Source organism: Sceloporus occidentalis, unplaced genomic scaffold, assembly GCF_023333645.1.
Source record: "Sceloporus occidentalis isolate IW3139 unplaced genomic scaffold, rSceOcc1.0.p SCAF_1, whole genome shotgun sequence".
Classification (NCBI taxonomy): domain Eukaryota; kingdom Metazoa; phylum Chordata; class Lepidosauria; order Squamata; family Phrynosomatidae; genus Sceloporus; species Sceloporus occidentalis.
The window spans coordinates 182,393,586-182,410,622 of NW_028316981.1; the positions used below are offsets into that span (position 1 = coordinate 182,393,586).

The window sequence follows — 17,037 nt, forward strand, 5'->3', positions numbered from 1 at the left end:
TTTGTTAAGTGTTTAATATGTTTTTACCCTCTTAAAATATTTTAATTATTTATGCTACTTTAGGTTTGTTTGGTTTTATTGAACACAGCCCTGAGATCGTCGCATAAAGGGCAAGATATCAATATTTAAAATAATGAATGGATGAATGGGTAACTGAGAACATGGGAACATAGGAAGGGGCCTCATGCGAGTGTTTTTAGCTTTTGTTTGGTAATGGTATTTCTTGAATGTCCTACCAGGGACGTAGCCAAGGGGGGGGGTTTCTTGGGGTCCGGACCCCCCCATTCCATTAGAAAAATGAATGGTGTGTGCTGCTGTGCCGCCGCCGCACCCAAGCCCCATTATAATGGTGGCACTTAGTCTGGACCCCCCCCCCCTTCCTAAAATCCTAGCTACATCCCTGGTCCTACATTTTGCGGTGCTTTGTCCTCCTTTATGGTTATGACATCTTATCATCCTGATGGAGCCATGATCATTAGAGTGGTGTCAAACTGCATTAATTCTGCAGTGTGGCAGCAGCCAAAGTTTGTGACCATTACTGAGTGCTGAAATCATGTAAGTCCTGGCTTGTTACAAGCAATGTCCTGGTGCACATTCAAACCTCATGTGGGGTACAGGAAGGGTATAAATAAAAAATGATAACGAACAAATAGATAAATAAACCTGGCAGGAGCCATTGCTTTATGTTGTTTCTCACCCAACAAGCCAGAGAAATAGATTGTGGGTTGTCTTTCCCCCCTTCTTTCGCTTGTTTAGGATGAAACAAGACAAAATGCCAGCTTTGCATTTCAGGTTACACAAACAGTGGGCCAGATGTGTACAGTTTGCTTAGCTATTCCCAGAACAAGCACATTCAGCAATCACTACTGCTTGCATTCTGTGCTTTAAGTCTATCATGTAAATATATCTAAGGCAGAGGTGTGGATTTTGTGTGTTGAACTGCAGCTCATCATCCTTTACTATTGACGTTTTGGTTAGGGCTACTGGGAGCTGCAGTCAAACAAGATTTGGAGTCTAAGGGGTAACTGTTGTTAGTGATCTGTGTGAAAGATGTGCTTGGCATAAACGTGACAGTGATTTATGATGAAAAAATAAATAAATGGTGTTTGTTCCAATGACAGACAGAAGGTCATTGTTGTTCGCTGTTTGCATGGTGCCATTGTTGTACATGGCACATTTATTTAGTTTAGATTTTGAATCCTTTATCTAAGAGAGATTACATATGCATATTAAAGTTGAAAAGACTAAAGAAAATGGGGCAGAAGTATATTTTACAGTTTAAATGTAGATGGGGTGGAACTACACAAAAACAAGGAAAGGGAAGAAAAGGGGAACAGTAAAAAAGGTAAATATTTCATCCAGTCAGGGATAAAAAGCTGTCCTTGTTTCTCTGCAGGAAGGACCAGAATCTTCCATCCCCCTTGAACTGCTGGTACGCAATCCTCAACCAGACACGGCAGGCGAGCCGGGATCATGGCGCACTGAGTGAAATCTACACAGGCCACTTGGCGCTGCGCTTGGTGCACATCAGTGATGATGTAGGGCGGCTGGCTCGGAAAGTAAGTGTCTTGAAGGGTTGACAGGTATTGTGACAAGATGGTGATTGTCTAGGGCTGCAAAGAGCTATTTGCTACCACTCCTCACATCAGCCTCTGCTGAAGCTCTTGGCCAGTTATTTTGCATGATCTAAAATGAAAACTTCATAGAAGGCATGATGTATGTTGATGGCATAACAACAACAACAACAGGAGGTGTTTTTATGACTCTTTACAGTGCATAGCTTCCAGAATCCTCCTTGGTCAGGATGGCTGGGGATGCTAAGAGTTACAGTCCAAAACCACTCAGAAGTGGCTGGGAACCATTTTTGTTGTTTCTAGACTTTCTTATTGATCCATTAGTTGGCAAAACAGTGGCTATTGGTCTGAAACATGACCATAAAAGAGGAGAGGAAATAATTAAATGGTGTGTATGCTTGGTTTGAGTGTTGGACTATGACTGTGGAGACCATGGTTTTGATTCCCAGCTTGGCCATAAAATCCTTGGGTAAGCTACAGGCTCTCAGCCTCAGGGGAAGGCAATGGCAAACCTCCTCTGAACAAATCTTGTGAAGGCACATAACACATACATGTTTAAGGGAATAGCCAGTGTGGCATAGTGGTTTGAATGCTGGACTAGTACTCTGGGTTCAAATCCCCATTCACCAATGGAAGCCTACTGGGTGGCCTACCAGGTGACCTTACACACATCACACTCTCTCAGGCTCAGTGGAAGGCCGTGGCAAACCTGGTCTGTACAAATCTTGCCAAGAAAACCCCATGATAGATCCACCTTAGGTTGCCATAAGTAAGAAATTACTTCAAGGCACACAACAACAGGATCTATGGAGAAGAGTTCACAGCATCAGAGATGTGAACATTATATTCTGGCCCATGGGTGCTCTCTCTCTTTTGAATATGTGTATAATCCCTGCCTACTTGAACCCTCTCTAATGTCTGCTCCCTATTTTCTAAACTACTTACATTTTAAAAACTGTACCCTCTCCCTAGTCTAGGGCAGGGGAGATTAAGGTGGAAAAGAATGGGAGCTGAGGAGATAAAGTCTGTGGTGAGTTAAGTAAAGATAGATTTGTGAAGTTATGGACCTGCGTTAGGGACACAGGACTGCCAACTATCAACCTTTTCCTACTCTTGTACTTCCCCAGTTCCTTGAATTTTGCAAATGGGAAACTGAGGCTTGCTTAAAAATCTAGCTTGTGAAAACAAGCCAGGATCTGGAACTAAGGGTGCATCTGCACTATAGAAATAACTCAGTTTGATACCACTTTAACTGCCATGGCTCCACACCTACAGAATCCTGGGATTTATAGTTTTGTGAGGTACCAGCACTCTTTGACAAAGAAGGCTAAAGAGCTTGTGAAACTACAAATCCCAGGATTCTATAGCATGGAGCTACAGCTCTTACTGTAGTGTCAAACTGCATTATTTTTACAATGCAGGTGTACCCCCAAGTTTTGGTTTAAAGAAGGCACAAAAGCTTCCCTTTTCTTTATGGCTCTGAAAGGAGGAGGAAGTAGAGTACATAAGCCTTTTTTTAACTGTAGTTTTACTTCTGTATATGTGCTTTTACTTCTAAAGAAGTAGTCATTGCTTTATATTAACTACATGAAACAGTCCAAAGGATCATAGCAGCTTGTACAGGATCTCAGAGTTGCCATATTTCTTAAAACAAGTCAGGTACCTTTTGAATAACTATAGTTGTAGCTGTCTATAGTTTTCTTCGACTTGGACATAGCTATGTTGATATATCAGGATGCCTAATTAACTAGGCCTGTATCTGCATGTTTTGCATTACGATACTCCATATATTGTGCAGTACATTACCTTTTTGTATGTATTTATTTAAAGTATTTCTAGACTTCCTATGCAAATTTAGGCACACCTCCTTGCATTGTGCTTTTGTTAGTTTGGGTGGAAGTAATAGAGGAGTAAGGAACCACTGAAGGCATGTTCTCTAAACAGTTAGTGCTTTCTAGGCTCAGATATTTGCTAAGCATTACTTGCAAGCCTCTCTTCCCAACAATAAGGACTAGAAACTTGTTTTATTAAAATGAAAGTCTCAGCATGCCACCATACAAAATTCCATAGTTTCTTGTTGAGCATCTATGCTAGAAGGTCTAAATACATGCAGCTCTAGCAAGCCCTGTCTTAACATTTTTATTCTTTTTATTCACCGGTCAGAGCAAAGAGATGGAGCAGCAAATGCAGGATGAGCTGCTGAAGGCAATTTCAGAATTGCAGACAGTAAGTAGAAAGCAAGGTTTCACATTCTATTACTGCTATCCCTCTAGGTAGTAGCAGGACAAGTAGCTGGTGACATTGGTGGTAGAATTATCTTCATTTGTTTTTGTAACAGTGGAAACAGAAGGACCATTGAATGTACCATTGCCATTTTGGGATGGGGTTGGTCTTTGGGGAATGGACTTTTTGCTTTCTAGTGCAAAATCTCTATATCTTCCCTGTAGGAAGTGCTATTGTTCTGTGGCTATTGTCATACAATTCTTGAACAGTAATGATACTGATACAAGTTTGGAATAGCTTGGCCCACATCTGCAGCTGGAGTGTGAGCATCTTCAGATCTAGTGTTCCCAAGATCAGTACTTCTCTTAGTGCAATATTTATTAATATGGGATGTTTTTAGCTGCTTGTTAAGATTGTTTGCATCACTAAATTCTACTAATCTGACTTCTCACTGTTGGTGATTTATCTACCGTCAAGGCTAGTTTGGAATAGCTTTGCCCACATCTTCAGCTGGAGTGTGAGCATTCTCATATCTAGTGTCCCAAGATCAGGACTACTCTTAGTGCAATATTTATTAATAGGAGATGTTTTGATCTTCCTGTAAAGATTGTTTGCATGACTAAGTTTTGCTAATCTGACCTCTCACTGTTGGTGAATTATCTCAAAAATACTGGGGCATTTTATTATGTGTTCTGTTCTGATGCTTATATGAGCTTGTTTGAACATGGCTTACCATGGAAGAGCAGCCCATAAATAAACATCATCATGATTATTGACTGTTGTTGTGTGCTGCCTCTTTAAGAACACACAGTTCTAGCTGGCCTTGTGGAAGGAACACAATGCTCTCAATTTTGGACAGAAGCTAATAGGAGCAGTAGGAGGCATATGTCATTTCTCCAGCAGTCAGGGCAATCTTGGGTCTGTTCAGTTAAGTTGTACAGTGGGCTCTTGATATCTGTTATGGTTTGTCCCAGGAACTCCCATGGATACCAAAAAACATGGATACTCAAGTCCCATTAAAGACAGTGATGTAGTAAAATGGTGTCCTTTATATAAAGTGGTACAATCAAGGTTTGCTTTTGAAATTTATATATATTTAAAATATTTTCAATCAGTGGATGGTTAAATCCAGAGATAAAGAATCTGTGAATATGGAGGGCTGACTGTATGTTTGTTTGAAAATACTTCTCTGTCTTTTCCTGGAGGTTTTAATAAACAATGTTAGCTGGAGAGATCTCTATGTACAGTATTGCTATTTCTTGTATACCAAAATGATGAGAATAGCTTGATCATCAGGCTCTAGAGTTCACTGAACACATAAAGACTCAGATAGCTCATTAGGTCAAATTCTGGCTTCAAATAATTATGACATTCCTGGTTCAGATCATGTCTTTTGACCATAATTAGAGTGTTTTATACCAGGGTGAATATGCTATATTGCACTGATGAAACAATGCAACAACAGTTTGTAATAATAGCTTCATGAATTAGCGTAGTAGGCAATTATTGGTTATATAGCTTGGGACATCATTAGTGATGAACACAGAAAGCTCTTTTATCCTCAGGTGGAGGTCATTTTCACCTGTGCTATCCTGGAATTTCTTACTTGGCAATGCCTGGGGTTGAATCTGAGGCATTGTGCATGTCAAGCATGTACCTTTGCCACTGAGTTCAAGACCCTTCTATGAACAGTGCCAGTCCTCTGCAGAGGTGGCCTGAGAGGCAAGTTGATATGGTTACCTCAAGCCAGAGTTTATGGGAGTGGTATTAAACTTAGCACTATAGGCGAAAGATTCAACTCATGGGACGTAATCCCTGGTGAAGCTGCTTTGTGCAAACTCAGTTGAAATAAAGTGAACAGAAGTTGTGCAATAAGTCAAATTGTCAGGAACATAACATTTTAATTCACTGAATAACATTAAATAACTTTCATTTAGGCTGTAGAAAAAGCTTGTAGCAGCGTGAGCTTTCATAAATTTTGGACTTTATCACACGGGAGGTTTCCCGTGCGTAAATCGCCATGAAATCGTTAGAAATCATAATAGAAGCATGATTGGGGTTCACACCCCACACTCCTCTCCTGTGAGTAAATTGTCATGGAGTTATTGGGGTTCTCTTCTCCGATCAATAAATCGTAAATGGAGTTGCCATTTGGCAATAACAAAAGATCCTGTTATTACCAAATGGTGGCTCCAAAGATGATTTACTGATGGGAGAAGCGAGCTCTGATGGCACTATGATGATTTACTCACAGAAGTGTGCAAGGGGTGTGAACACCGATCATGCTTCTTTCACTATTTCTAACAGTTTCATGGTAATTTACTCATGGGAAGCCTCCCGTGTGATAAAGTCCTAAGTCTACTTCTTCAGATGCATCTCCAAATGCATCTGAGGAAGTAGACTTATGTCTACAACAGCTCATTCTGCCAATGTCTTTCTTTTAGTCTCAAAGGTGCTACAAGATCTTTCTGCTTCTACTGATTCTCCAGACTAACATGGCTATATCTTTGAATTCATTCCATTTAAGTTGTTTAAGCCACTTTATTTTTGATTTGCACTTCCTTGTTCATGCATAAGCCTCTCAGTTTGGCTTCTCTTCCATAAATTTCTAACTCTGGCACTCCCGGGATTGCACAGGTTAAATAAAACGGGAGATTTTCTTTGTGTGATTGTGTAGGGAGGCCCTAAGATTTGAGTCTCTTTGTGCTAAGCCTTTCTGGTTCTGGTTCATCTGCTCTTGACAAACACATGCACAACTGTCTCCATTCAGGCCATGAAATCATATCAGACGTACCGCATTGACTGCTTGAATGCAGAGACAAAGCTGCGGGAGGCTGAGCGTCAAGAGGAGAAGCGAAGTGGCGGAAGGCACCCTGATCCTGGGGGGTCCCCTGGTGGAATAGGGCTTGACAAGACACCCCGTCGCACCTCGCTCCGAAAGGTTGAACGACTGCTGGAAAAGGTAGGGGGAGTGGCAATTATTGGAGGAGAGGGTACACTTATTTGGCTGGGAGTCTGTTATTGGAAAGTGTGAGGCTTCCTGCAAAGCTTCTAGAAGGTTTCACGGGCAACATGTAATTATTAATACATAGGGCCACAACGTGATGCAGATTTACATGGTGGTAGGCCTCCCTGAATATAATGGAACTGAGGGCTTGTCTGCACTGGCCCAAATACTCCAGGCTGCTCTCAGAATATAGAAATGGAATAAATGGACCCCAGACTGGAGATAAACCCATTGGCTTTCATGGTATTTGCATGGTTGTTTTTGACTTAATAATACTAAAGTTGTAAGAATTATGCTATAGTTAGCTTATATTTGATGATTATTAGGTAAATAGGTTCATCTCTACTTTATATGTCTGGAGTTGATTTATTCAGTTTGTATGCTCATTACACCCCAGCTGTTTTTTCTTGTCATGTTTGTTGCTCTGAGAGTATTCTGGCCCCAAAGCCGCCCCGGATTCTCCACCGTTACCTCCACACACTATAGTGACACTGGGCAGTGGTCTACAGACACATCTCGCTGTGCTGCTCAGCAGTTCCAGTCACTCTCTCTGAGGTCAGAAGCAAGGCACCTAGTGTCAGTCACATAGCTGGGTACCTTGTTGTGACTTCAGAAGGAGCAACTTGTGTCAGGGGTGGCAGCACTGGGCAGGACAGCAGGACATGTGTGTAAACAGCCTCCTGCCATCGCTATGGAGTGCTCTGCATTTTCTGCAAAATCCAGAGTAAAAGGTGAGTTTTTAGTAATAATAATAATAATAATTTGTTTTATTTATATACCGCTATTCCAAAGATCATAGTGGTGAACAGCAAGTAAGCTAATTAGCAAGTAAGCTAATTTGCCCCCAACAGTCTGGGTACTCATTTTAGCGACCTTGGAAGGATGCAAGCCTGAGTCGAGCTTTTACCTGTGTTTGGAAATGTTACCTCACATGCTAACATGTTAGCATTAACAAACATTTTGCCTCTCACCCTTCCTGTATTTTCTTACAGTTTGGTTAAGGAGAAGGAGCATTTTATTTTACTTGTTGTTAATATATTACAGTACTGTAGTTAAGGGGAGGGATTGCTTTTGTTTCTTACATATGAAGTGGCTAGTTTTAGGTTTTTTTATTTCTTATTTTAAAACTTGCACTATAGAACACCATTTCCTGTGCCAAGTTGTAGTGAAGGAAGCATCGGAAGAAGCAACAGGTCCTCCAACAGAATTTGGCATTTCCTAGAGTGGCTGAGTGATACTCTAACCATTTTCGGGATGTTCTGGGTTATGCCAGAAGAATCCGTTTAAAAATTTTAAAAGAAAGGGGAAAGAATATCCTTGGGCCATCTGGTACATAAAGCAAGAAGTAATACCTCTCTGCTCTCCCCATAAGTAATGTATGCATTACTTTGTGGAGGGCGTCCAAACCCAACATTGCTATTTTAGGTAAAACAATGATGTTGTACAGAAAGTAAATTTACAAATGCTTTCAAGCTCTGAGTATAACCTGGCCAGACATAGACAACGTAAACCCCTCCCTTGCTCAGTGCCCCCAAGGTGAAAGACAGGGTATGTTCAAGTTACTCAGATGGTTTTATTATTGTAGCTTGAAGCATCCCCTTGTAGGGGATTGATCATAATGTAGCCATGACATTCCCCAAGGAAACGTAGAGACTTCAAATGCTCAAACAAGGTATACAGTACTTGACTGGGAATGGCAGCTACGAAAGAACTAGACAAGGTTCTAAACTGTAAAGATATACACCTGAACACTAAACTTAGGATCGTCCACACCATGGTATTTCCCATTACCATCTATCGATGTGAGAACTGGACAGTGAAGAAAGCTGATAGAAAGAAAATCAACTCCTTTGAGATGTGGTGCTGGAGAAGAGTGCTAAAGGATACCATGGATGGCCAAAAAGATAAACAAATGGGTACCAGAACTGGCCAAACCTGAACTTTCCCTGGAAGTCAGGATGACAATACTGAAGATGCTGTACTTTAGCCATCATGAGAAGACATGACTCATGAAAAGACAATAATGCTACCAAAGGTGGAAAGCAATATAAAGAGAAGAAGACAGCATTCCAGATAGATAGACTCAGTCAAGGAGGCTACAGCCCTGAGTCTGCAGGACCTGATTAGAGAGGTTGAGGAGAAGGTGTCTTGGAGGTCCCTTATTCATGGGATCCCCATGATTCGTAGTTAACTTGAAGGCAGTTAACAACAACAACTGGACCATAACTGTAAAATTAAATAGACTTTCAGTTCCAACTACTGTATGCTACTGTGTACTGAGCAACCTTTTAAAATGTGCTGGTGCTTCAGTATCCTTCCTGAAAGGGTACACAGCACACAAGATAAGCATGCCAAAAGAGATGCCTAGTAAGTTAAGGGTCTAGACAAAACCCTCAGCAGTTCTTCCTGTTCTATCACAATGCTGGATGTGGTTCCTATTATTCTTATTCTATTCTTATTCTTATTTTGAGACTAATTGTGCAAAAGAAGTTGCAGCATAAACTTTTGTAAACATAGCCTACTTCTTCAGATGCATGGAGTGAACTGGAGTGAATTCACACTGGACTTAGACAACATCTTTCCTCCTACCTTTGTCCCATAGTTAATACTGACTTTGCCACCTCATCACCTACAAGTTTTGCATTGTTATGGCTATTCATATTGTCTGATTATAAAGACCCTTCCTGGATGAAGTTAACTTCATGCATCTGAGGAAGTAGACCAAGTCTAAGAATGTTTATGCTACAGCATCTTTCACTCAGTTTCAAAGGTGCTATTAAACCCCTTTGCATACTGATACTCCAGACTAATATGGCTATGTCTCTGAATGTCAGAGACATATTAACCAATAGGACTGTCCCCAACTTGTGTGGCCTCTCTTATACCAGCACTTGGGGAAGTTTGTTCCTTTTGGGCAGGTGGCTACAGTTCCCACAGTTCCCCAGCCACAATAAATTCTGCCTAACCCTGCAGTGGAAAGCATACTGCCAGAACAAAAGATCCCAGCTTTCCTCTCCAGTTTTGAGCTGTAATTGTGGTGGAGCCATCAAGGTGGCTTTGCAAGTTTTGAACTGCCTGGAGTGCCTCGGAGGTGCAGGGAAGTGACAGTTTTCTGTTCCAGCTCTGACCTTGGAACTGCAAAAATACGTTGCATGTGATTTCTTGCTCCACTTCAGAGACACAGCTGAAGATCAAAAACAAGACTTCAGTGGCTTAGAGGTCCTTCATAGCATAAGTGGGGGGTTGTTGTCCACAGTTTATGTTGGTCACCAGGATCAGCCACCGCTCATGAGCTCCTTCTATCTGGCAAAAACTTCTGTCTTTGAGCAATAGGCCACATACTCCTTCCTTCCCTTTACTTTCTCTGGAGTTCCCATCCCTTTTTGCTACTGGTTGTCCTGATTTAGAAGTTTGTTCTCTGTTCTGGGAAATACATCAGCACTTTGAGCGCTGTATCTTTCGTTGTACAGACTTGATATCAGCTATTTCCCAAGACTCTTTTAAATAAGAAAATTAAACAATAGCTGCTGTCTCAAAGGGATAATCCATAATCCACCAGGACTAGTAGGAGAATATCTAAAAAGTATCCATTTACTATCAATTTGAGATACTATCTCTAAGGGATAGCAAAGGAAGACATTCTCCTCTGTTCGTCATGTACATGTCATGATGTCTGCTCTGTGACTCATTAGGCTCTTTCAGATACCAGGTTTCTGGAATCACTGGAGTTTCATTTATGTCCCTAATAGTCAAGGTGGCTTTAACATTAGGCCCTGTGAGCTAGCAGATGTTGGATGTCATGAAAAGACAGTGAAATATTATATTATATGTATTTTTGCTGCCATTGAAGAGGAGAGGTGTTTGTAGGTTTTACTGCCCCCAATGCCAAAATAACTTGCACCAAGATCGTCAGTTGTCTTTTCATTTAATTGCCCAACATTTTTTGAAATTCACTGGTAGTCTTAGGAACCTTGTTTGTATTGTAACATATTAGTCCATTCAGATTGTGTAGGTAACCTTTCATTCCCATGTCCTTTCTCTACAAGTGTAACTGGAACCTGGTGGTATAAATTCTGTGGCTTTAGAATTTAACCATGAGTATGTTTCTTTTCCTTCTAACTGAAAAGGATGTGTTTTCCTTGAAATCAGAAGGCTAAGACTGTACAAATCACTTTCAGTTTTAATACCTTTAGGAAGATCTTCTTCCTCAGTAAAAGACTGCATGGTCTTAGGAGACCAAAATTTAGCCATCACCCCCACAAGCCCATCATTATGATGTTATCACAACTCTTTCGAACATGTTATAGCTTCCCGATTACCATATACATTTGAAGTTGTCATTTTTCTTTTGAATTTGAAATTTTGGACCCAAAGGCCTGGATCACTTGTTGTGGTAACCCAGAATTGTTGAGAATTACTGTATATACTCAACTATAAGTCGACCTCATGTATAAGTCGAGGACAAGTTTTGGGGCCAAAATTATGGATTTTGATATGACTCATGGATAAGTCGAGGGTAAAACTCAGGGGCATTTAGCAAAGGATCTAAAGGATGAAGCAAAGAAAAACACTGTCAAATAGCTCTTTGTGCTCACTCTTAAGGCTGGATGGATGACAGAGTAGAGGGGATCAGTGCTTCCAAGACTCATTATACTCTTCCCTTTCACCAGGGGATGGTTCCTTCTTTTAAATAAGAGTTAAGATACAGTACTTACTTTGACCCGTGGATAAGTCAACCCAGGTTTTTTGGGTCAATTTTTTGACCTAAATTTCTAGACTTATACGTGAGTATATACAGTATCACTTATAATGAATGAACAAACTGGTACATCCTACTCCATTGATGCCTGGAGCAGCTAAACAAACCAGATGGCTTCCAGCTGCATTTATTTAAACCATTAATGAAAATTGTATGGTCCTCCAGATATTGTACTGTAACTCCAAGCATTTGTCACTGTTGGCTATGCTCTCTAGGGTTGCTGGGATTTACAGTTCAACTTCCTCTGCTGTTCAGTGTCATCATCCTTTCTGCTCCTGCTTTAGTGTTACGTATAAACTGGGATCCCTGGCTTATTGTAAACCAGAATCATAAATCAGGGTTATTGTGATTCCTCCCCCTCATATTGTTATATGTTTTCATTAAGATGATGCATTTTGTTTTGTATATTGCAAGCTGCTTTGTCAGGGCATGGCTCAAAAGATAGCCTAAGAATTTAGATAATCAATATTTATATATTTTATTTAAATATTTTTCTTCAACCTTTCAGAAGCAGGTCTACACCAGGCAATGCCAGAAATATGAAGAAATAAAACTATAATGATATAATAAAGCTTTTTGGGGAAAAAAAAACAAGTAATATAGGTTAAAATATAATTCAGCCTGTATATTAAAACAAAATGTCAGGCCACAGCAATAAAACAGGACTATAAGCAATAAATCATTCAAACCAGGCGTGTTTTCAAAGCCTTTTAAAATATTGCAGCTGAGAAACTATTGCAAATAATATTACAAAATGAAATATTATAACTAATTGTACTTCTTTGAGGAAAGAGTACTATAAAGTAGGAGTCCGTACTGAGATGATTGCATCTGACTGACCTTTAAAAAGCGGATCAGTGAACAGAGCCTTCGTTGGTGCTTTTAAACAGTGGGTAGATTTATATGATTATGTGTACGGTAGTTCTTTCAATAAAATGGTCCCATCTGTTTATGCCTTTAAAAAATAATTTGATGTGTGCCTTTAACTTGTTTTTGACTTGTTTTTGACCCTATGGCAAAGGTGTGCCTTTGCCTACCTTTGAGGCTGAGAGAGTGTGACTTGCCCAACAACACCCAATGGGTTTCCATAGCTGAATAGAGATTTGAACTCTGGCCTCCAGAGTCATAGTGCAGCATTCAACCCACTGCACCACACTGGCGCTCTTAAATAATGCTTATTAATAAGTATATCCACCATCAAAAAATCTTTATAAATGGTGAAGGAAATGGGAGGTAATTTTCCATGTGATTTTATAAAATTACTGCTTATTGGTAGAAAGAAAATCCATTTTTAATGTCATCTTTTTCATTTTCACACATAGTAGCCAATACCAAATGCAAAAGGGACTTACCAGTAGTAAGTGGTTCCTAATTTTCAGCTTTGTTAATCAGTCAATAAAAGATATATCAGGATATGGGATACTGCTTTATACATAGTCAGATCCATGGTCTGACTAGTCCAGGATTGCCTACTAGCTGTGCAAGGTTTCAGGGAGTATATTTTCCTAACCCTTCCTGGAGATTACTGGTGGCTCCACATCCAAGCACTAAACAGGTCTGACCTTGATTTGCTTCCAAAGTTAGATGATGGTTAGAGTAGCACATTGGTCTGCTTAGTTAACTTGTTCAGTTAATTCATTTGCCGGGTGATATTTATATCCCCAAAAAGGAAGCAGGTAGCTATTGTGGCTAGTGGTTGGTACTGTAAGTGGGAATGATGCTGGAACACCAGGGTGCTGTGTTTGTGGTGGCTGGATGGGGAGGAAGAGAAGGTGAGGTCCCTTCTAACTCTTTAATTCTATACGAAAAGGGTTAATTGGAAAGGGGAGATAGAGCAGAACCTGGAACAGTTTCCTTTTTACATTCCAACCCCTGGACCATGCTGCCTGAGGGATTCTTGGAGTTTCAGATCAAAACAGTAATTTCTCAAAATTCTGAGATAAATCTCCCATTCCCACAGAGATGGTAGATGGCTGTTTTTTCTCTTAATTGAAACTCCCAGCAACCCTGTTCAGCATAGTCAATGAGGACAAATGTTAGGAATTGAAATCCAGCATCATCTGGAGGACCGAATGATTGCCAGCTTTGCCCCAGCTCGACAGTTTGGTACATTTTCATTACAGAAATTAGGCTAGAAATTAGATGGAGGGAAATGGCTGCTATCATGAGCCTTCAAGTCACCTGTTGATTTATGACCCCATGAATCTCATAGAGTTTTCTTTGGCAAGGAATACTTTGTCATTTCCTTCCTCTGAAATATAGTCTGTAATACCTGGTATTCATGTGTCTGGAAAAAAGAAACCTTAGTCTGTTCAGGCAGGAAAATTCTGCCTGGGAAAAGTAAGGGAAGAGGGAAGGGTTGGTTGTATTGATTTTTTAAAAAAATTACATTTTCATTGATTTTATGTTGTAATATCATCCTCGATCCCTCCACTAAACAGCAGTATGTAAAATTACTTTTTTTTAAAAGTTACATAGCCAAAATAAAAGACATCAACAGTATTTTCTTGCACAGCCAGGCAAAAGTACTGGAAAGTCTTCATTTCATTCAGTGCATCCAAAGGCCGGTTATATTGATTCTCTAATGATTCCCTTGCTATTGCAGAGGCAGTCTAAGTTTCTGGAGAGCAAGCTCAAATGTGCCAAGGCCAGGAATGACTACCTGTTGAGCCTTCACTCTGCCAATGCAGCTATCAGCAACTACTATGTCCGTGATGTTGCCGACCTGCTAGATGTAAGTCCATCCTCTGTCCCACCTAGCATGAGCAAGATAAGGGTAGCACAATAATTAGGGGCATCTTTTCCTTTGGGCCATCTGTGTAATCAATGTTTTACTATTTATGCCAGAGGTGAGCAACTATGGAAAGTCTGGAGGCCAATTGTCTGTTTTTGGGACTCTCCAGGGGCCACGTGCACTGCCAAAATATGCCAGTCCCATCCCTCAAGAACATAAAACAAATGCACAGATGACTGCCTGGTTTTCAATAACAGATATCATTTTATGTTTAAGCTTGTACCAGGAGAGCCTATAGCCTGTTTAAAAGGGGAATTGCTTCTTCTGGAGGCTTCCAAGAGAGGAAATTCTCCCCTTTTGGTTCCTAGGAAAAAAGGTAATTCAGAGGCTGGAGGAGTCAAGGGCCACAGAAGTGTCTGTACGGACCACATATGGTCCCAGGGCTGCATTTTGCCTACATGAGTGTGGAGATACCTACATGACAGATGTATGCTGGTTTCACACCAGTTTAACTGAATTAGTCTCACATAGAATTGAAATGACTTTTTCATCTCCATGTGTGTAAGTGGAGTTGGGACTGGTGTCCCATTGATTTGAGTGGCTTTAGTCTACATAAGACTAAAATTAGGTTTGGCCCATGGCTTCAACAACCAGTAATGGAAATTATACCTGGGGAGAATGCTATTTAACTTTTCATCCATTTAAAAACATTATGGTTCTAGCCTTTATGGTTACAGAAAGGCGGGGGGGACTTCTGAAAATCCATGGCTAATTCCTTCTAACAGAGTACAAATATAAATTGTCAGTGCAAATGTAAAAAGGCATGGTTCCAGTGTTCTCTTCAGCTTTCATTCTTTTTCTGATCCCTTACCCAGACTTTTCTCAATCTTTCTACCCTAGAGGAGATCTTGAAATAATTTTCAGGTCTCAGGGAACCCCTGCATAAAAATTGCTATATTTGCAGCTAAAAAAAAGCCCCCCACATCATGATTTCTTGAGGAACACTGAGTGTCCTCTTGCAGACCTTTAGGATTCCAGGGAACCCTGGTTTCCTTCAGTATACTAGGCTTTATACATTTGCACCATGTGAAAGTATAAACAGCCCAAAAACAATAAAAGTCAGACCCAAAGATTCTAGGTCCACAATTCTCCTCTCCTGCAGGTCATCCTTCTCAAATGCACATGGCTCAATTTGCATTGTGTTTTCTGTTTTTCACCTTGTCTTTTTATAGTACTCAAATTCGATTTCTGCCAAAAGCTTTTGTGCCTTAAAGAGCTGTCAGACAGAAAGAAATCCAACATGAAGCAGTAATGAAAGGTGTAACAACACTACTTGGAGGTGCTATCTCTCTCTGTTGTGCAACAGCTGTAATAGGCACAGAAGCATCTGTCAGAAATGGAACAGACCTACTCTAGTACATTAGCAGAATATTATGATTTATGATTTGAGAACCAATAGTATGTTTTCTTTCTCATGGTTTCTAGTGTTTTGACCTTGGATTCCACCTTTCCCTGGGCAAGGTGTTGAGGACTTACCTAGCTGCAGAATCCCGGGCCCAGGCATCGTGGCAACAGGGCCTGTGCACCATTGAAGGAGCTGTTGATTCCCTGGACCCACTAGGGGACAAATCCAGACTGATGGAAGCCAATCCTGCTGCTTATTGCCCTCCTCTGTGCTTTGATTATCAGCCGCATGAAGGTGATGAGGTGAGAGAGTGCTCAGTTCTGGTTCCTTGGGAACTTTTTTTGGCTTTCTGCTCAGGCTGGCCCTTAGTTTCGAATTCCCATTGTATTTCTCTCTTCAGGTCTCCGAGGTCCGGGCTGAGGGTCCCCTGAGAAATGAACTAGTCTCTCGCTTCCAGCATATTCAGTCTCGCCTCAACGCTATCACATTGGAGACAGACGAGGTAGGTGTTGAAAGAGAACCTGGCAGTATGTCTGTTTCCTCTGACATCCTTGAACCTAGGTTTTTTCATATAATAGCTGTGGATATTGATGGTGGTGGACACATCATGAGAAGGCATGACTCATTAGAAAAGACAATAATGCTAGGAAAGGTGGAGGAATGTAGAAAGAGAGGAAGTCCACATGCCAGATGGATAGACTCAATCAGGGAGGTCATGGGTCTCCATCTAAAAGACCTAAGCAGAGCAGTGGAGGATAGAGGGGTCTTGAAGATGTCTCATCCACAGTTGCCATGAGTTGGGCCCAACTCAAGGACAGTTAAGAACAACAACATCAACAACAGGATGGCTGAGATTAATACGGCTCAAGATTTAGGCTTACCTCTTACTAAGGTAGTAAAGTATTGTATGTAGACTGTGTCACTTCAGACTTTATCACAACACCCCTATTCTTGGCGCGATTGCATGAATGAAAGGAAATGCATACATACTCATTTGGGAACACATATCTTCAGTAGCGTGACCCCTTGCACTGTCTTCTGTTCTCACCCTTAATTTCACCTCCCTGCCCTGTGTGCTACCTAAGTGCCTATTGTTTTTCTGTGTGTGTGTGTGTGTGCGCGCATGTGTGAATTTTAATGCAATTCTGGAGTTATGCTAACTGTGTTTTTTAAAAAATGAAAGTAAAAAAATAACTGGTTGTTCTGGAATAATGAAGAGGCGAGGAGTTGGGGACAGGAGGAGACATTGATACCACATGACTGCGCAGTCCTGGAACTGCAACAGGATAGTTTGCCACACCTGTGGACTGGCATGATTGGGAGCATATTGACAGG

At 40.8% G+C, this 17,037-nt stretch overlaps 1 protein-coding gene across 3 annotated transcripts in view; it reads left to right on the forward strand.

Annotated features, from left to right (window-relative positions):
- LOC149322977 (rho GTPase-activating protein 4-like) overlaps positions 1–17,037 on the forward strand; it is a 71,916-nt gene that overhangs the window by 30,428 nt on the left and 24,451 nt on the right. For all 3 annotated transcript variants that reach the window (XM_089485716.1, XM_089485733.1, XM_089485725.1), the window contains exons 3-8: positions 1,397–1,559; positions 3,738–3,800; positions 6,568–6,759; positions 14,169–14,297; positions 15,783–16,004; positions 16,103–16,204. In XM_089485716.1, coding sequence (XP_089341842.1) covers positions 1,397–1,559; positions 3,738–3,800; positions 6,568–6,759; positions 14,169–14,297; positions 15,783–16,004; positions 16,103–16,204 — 871 coding nt within the window. The remainder of the gene's footprint in view (positions 1–1,396; positions 1,560–3,737; positions 3,801–6,567; positions 6,760–14,168; positions 14,298–15,782; positions 16,005–16,102; positions 16,205–17,037) is intronic.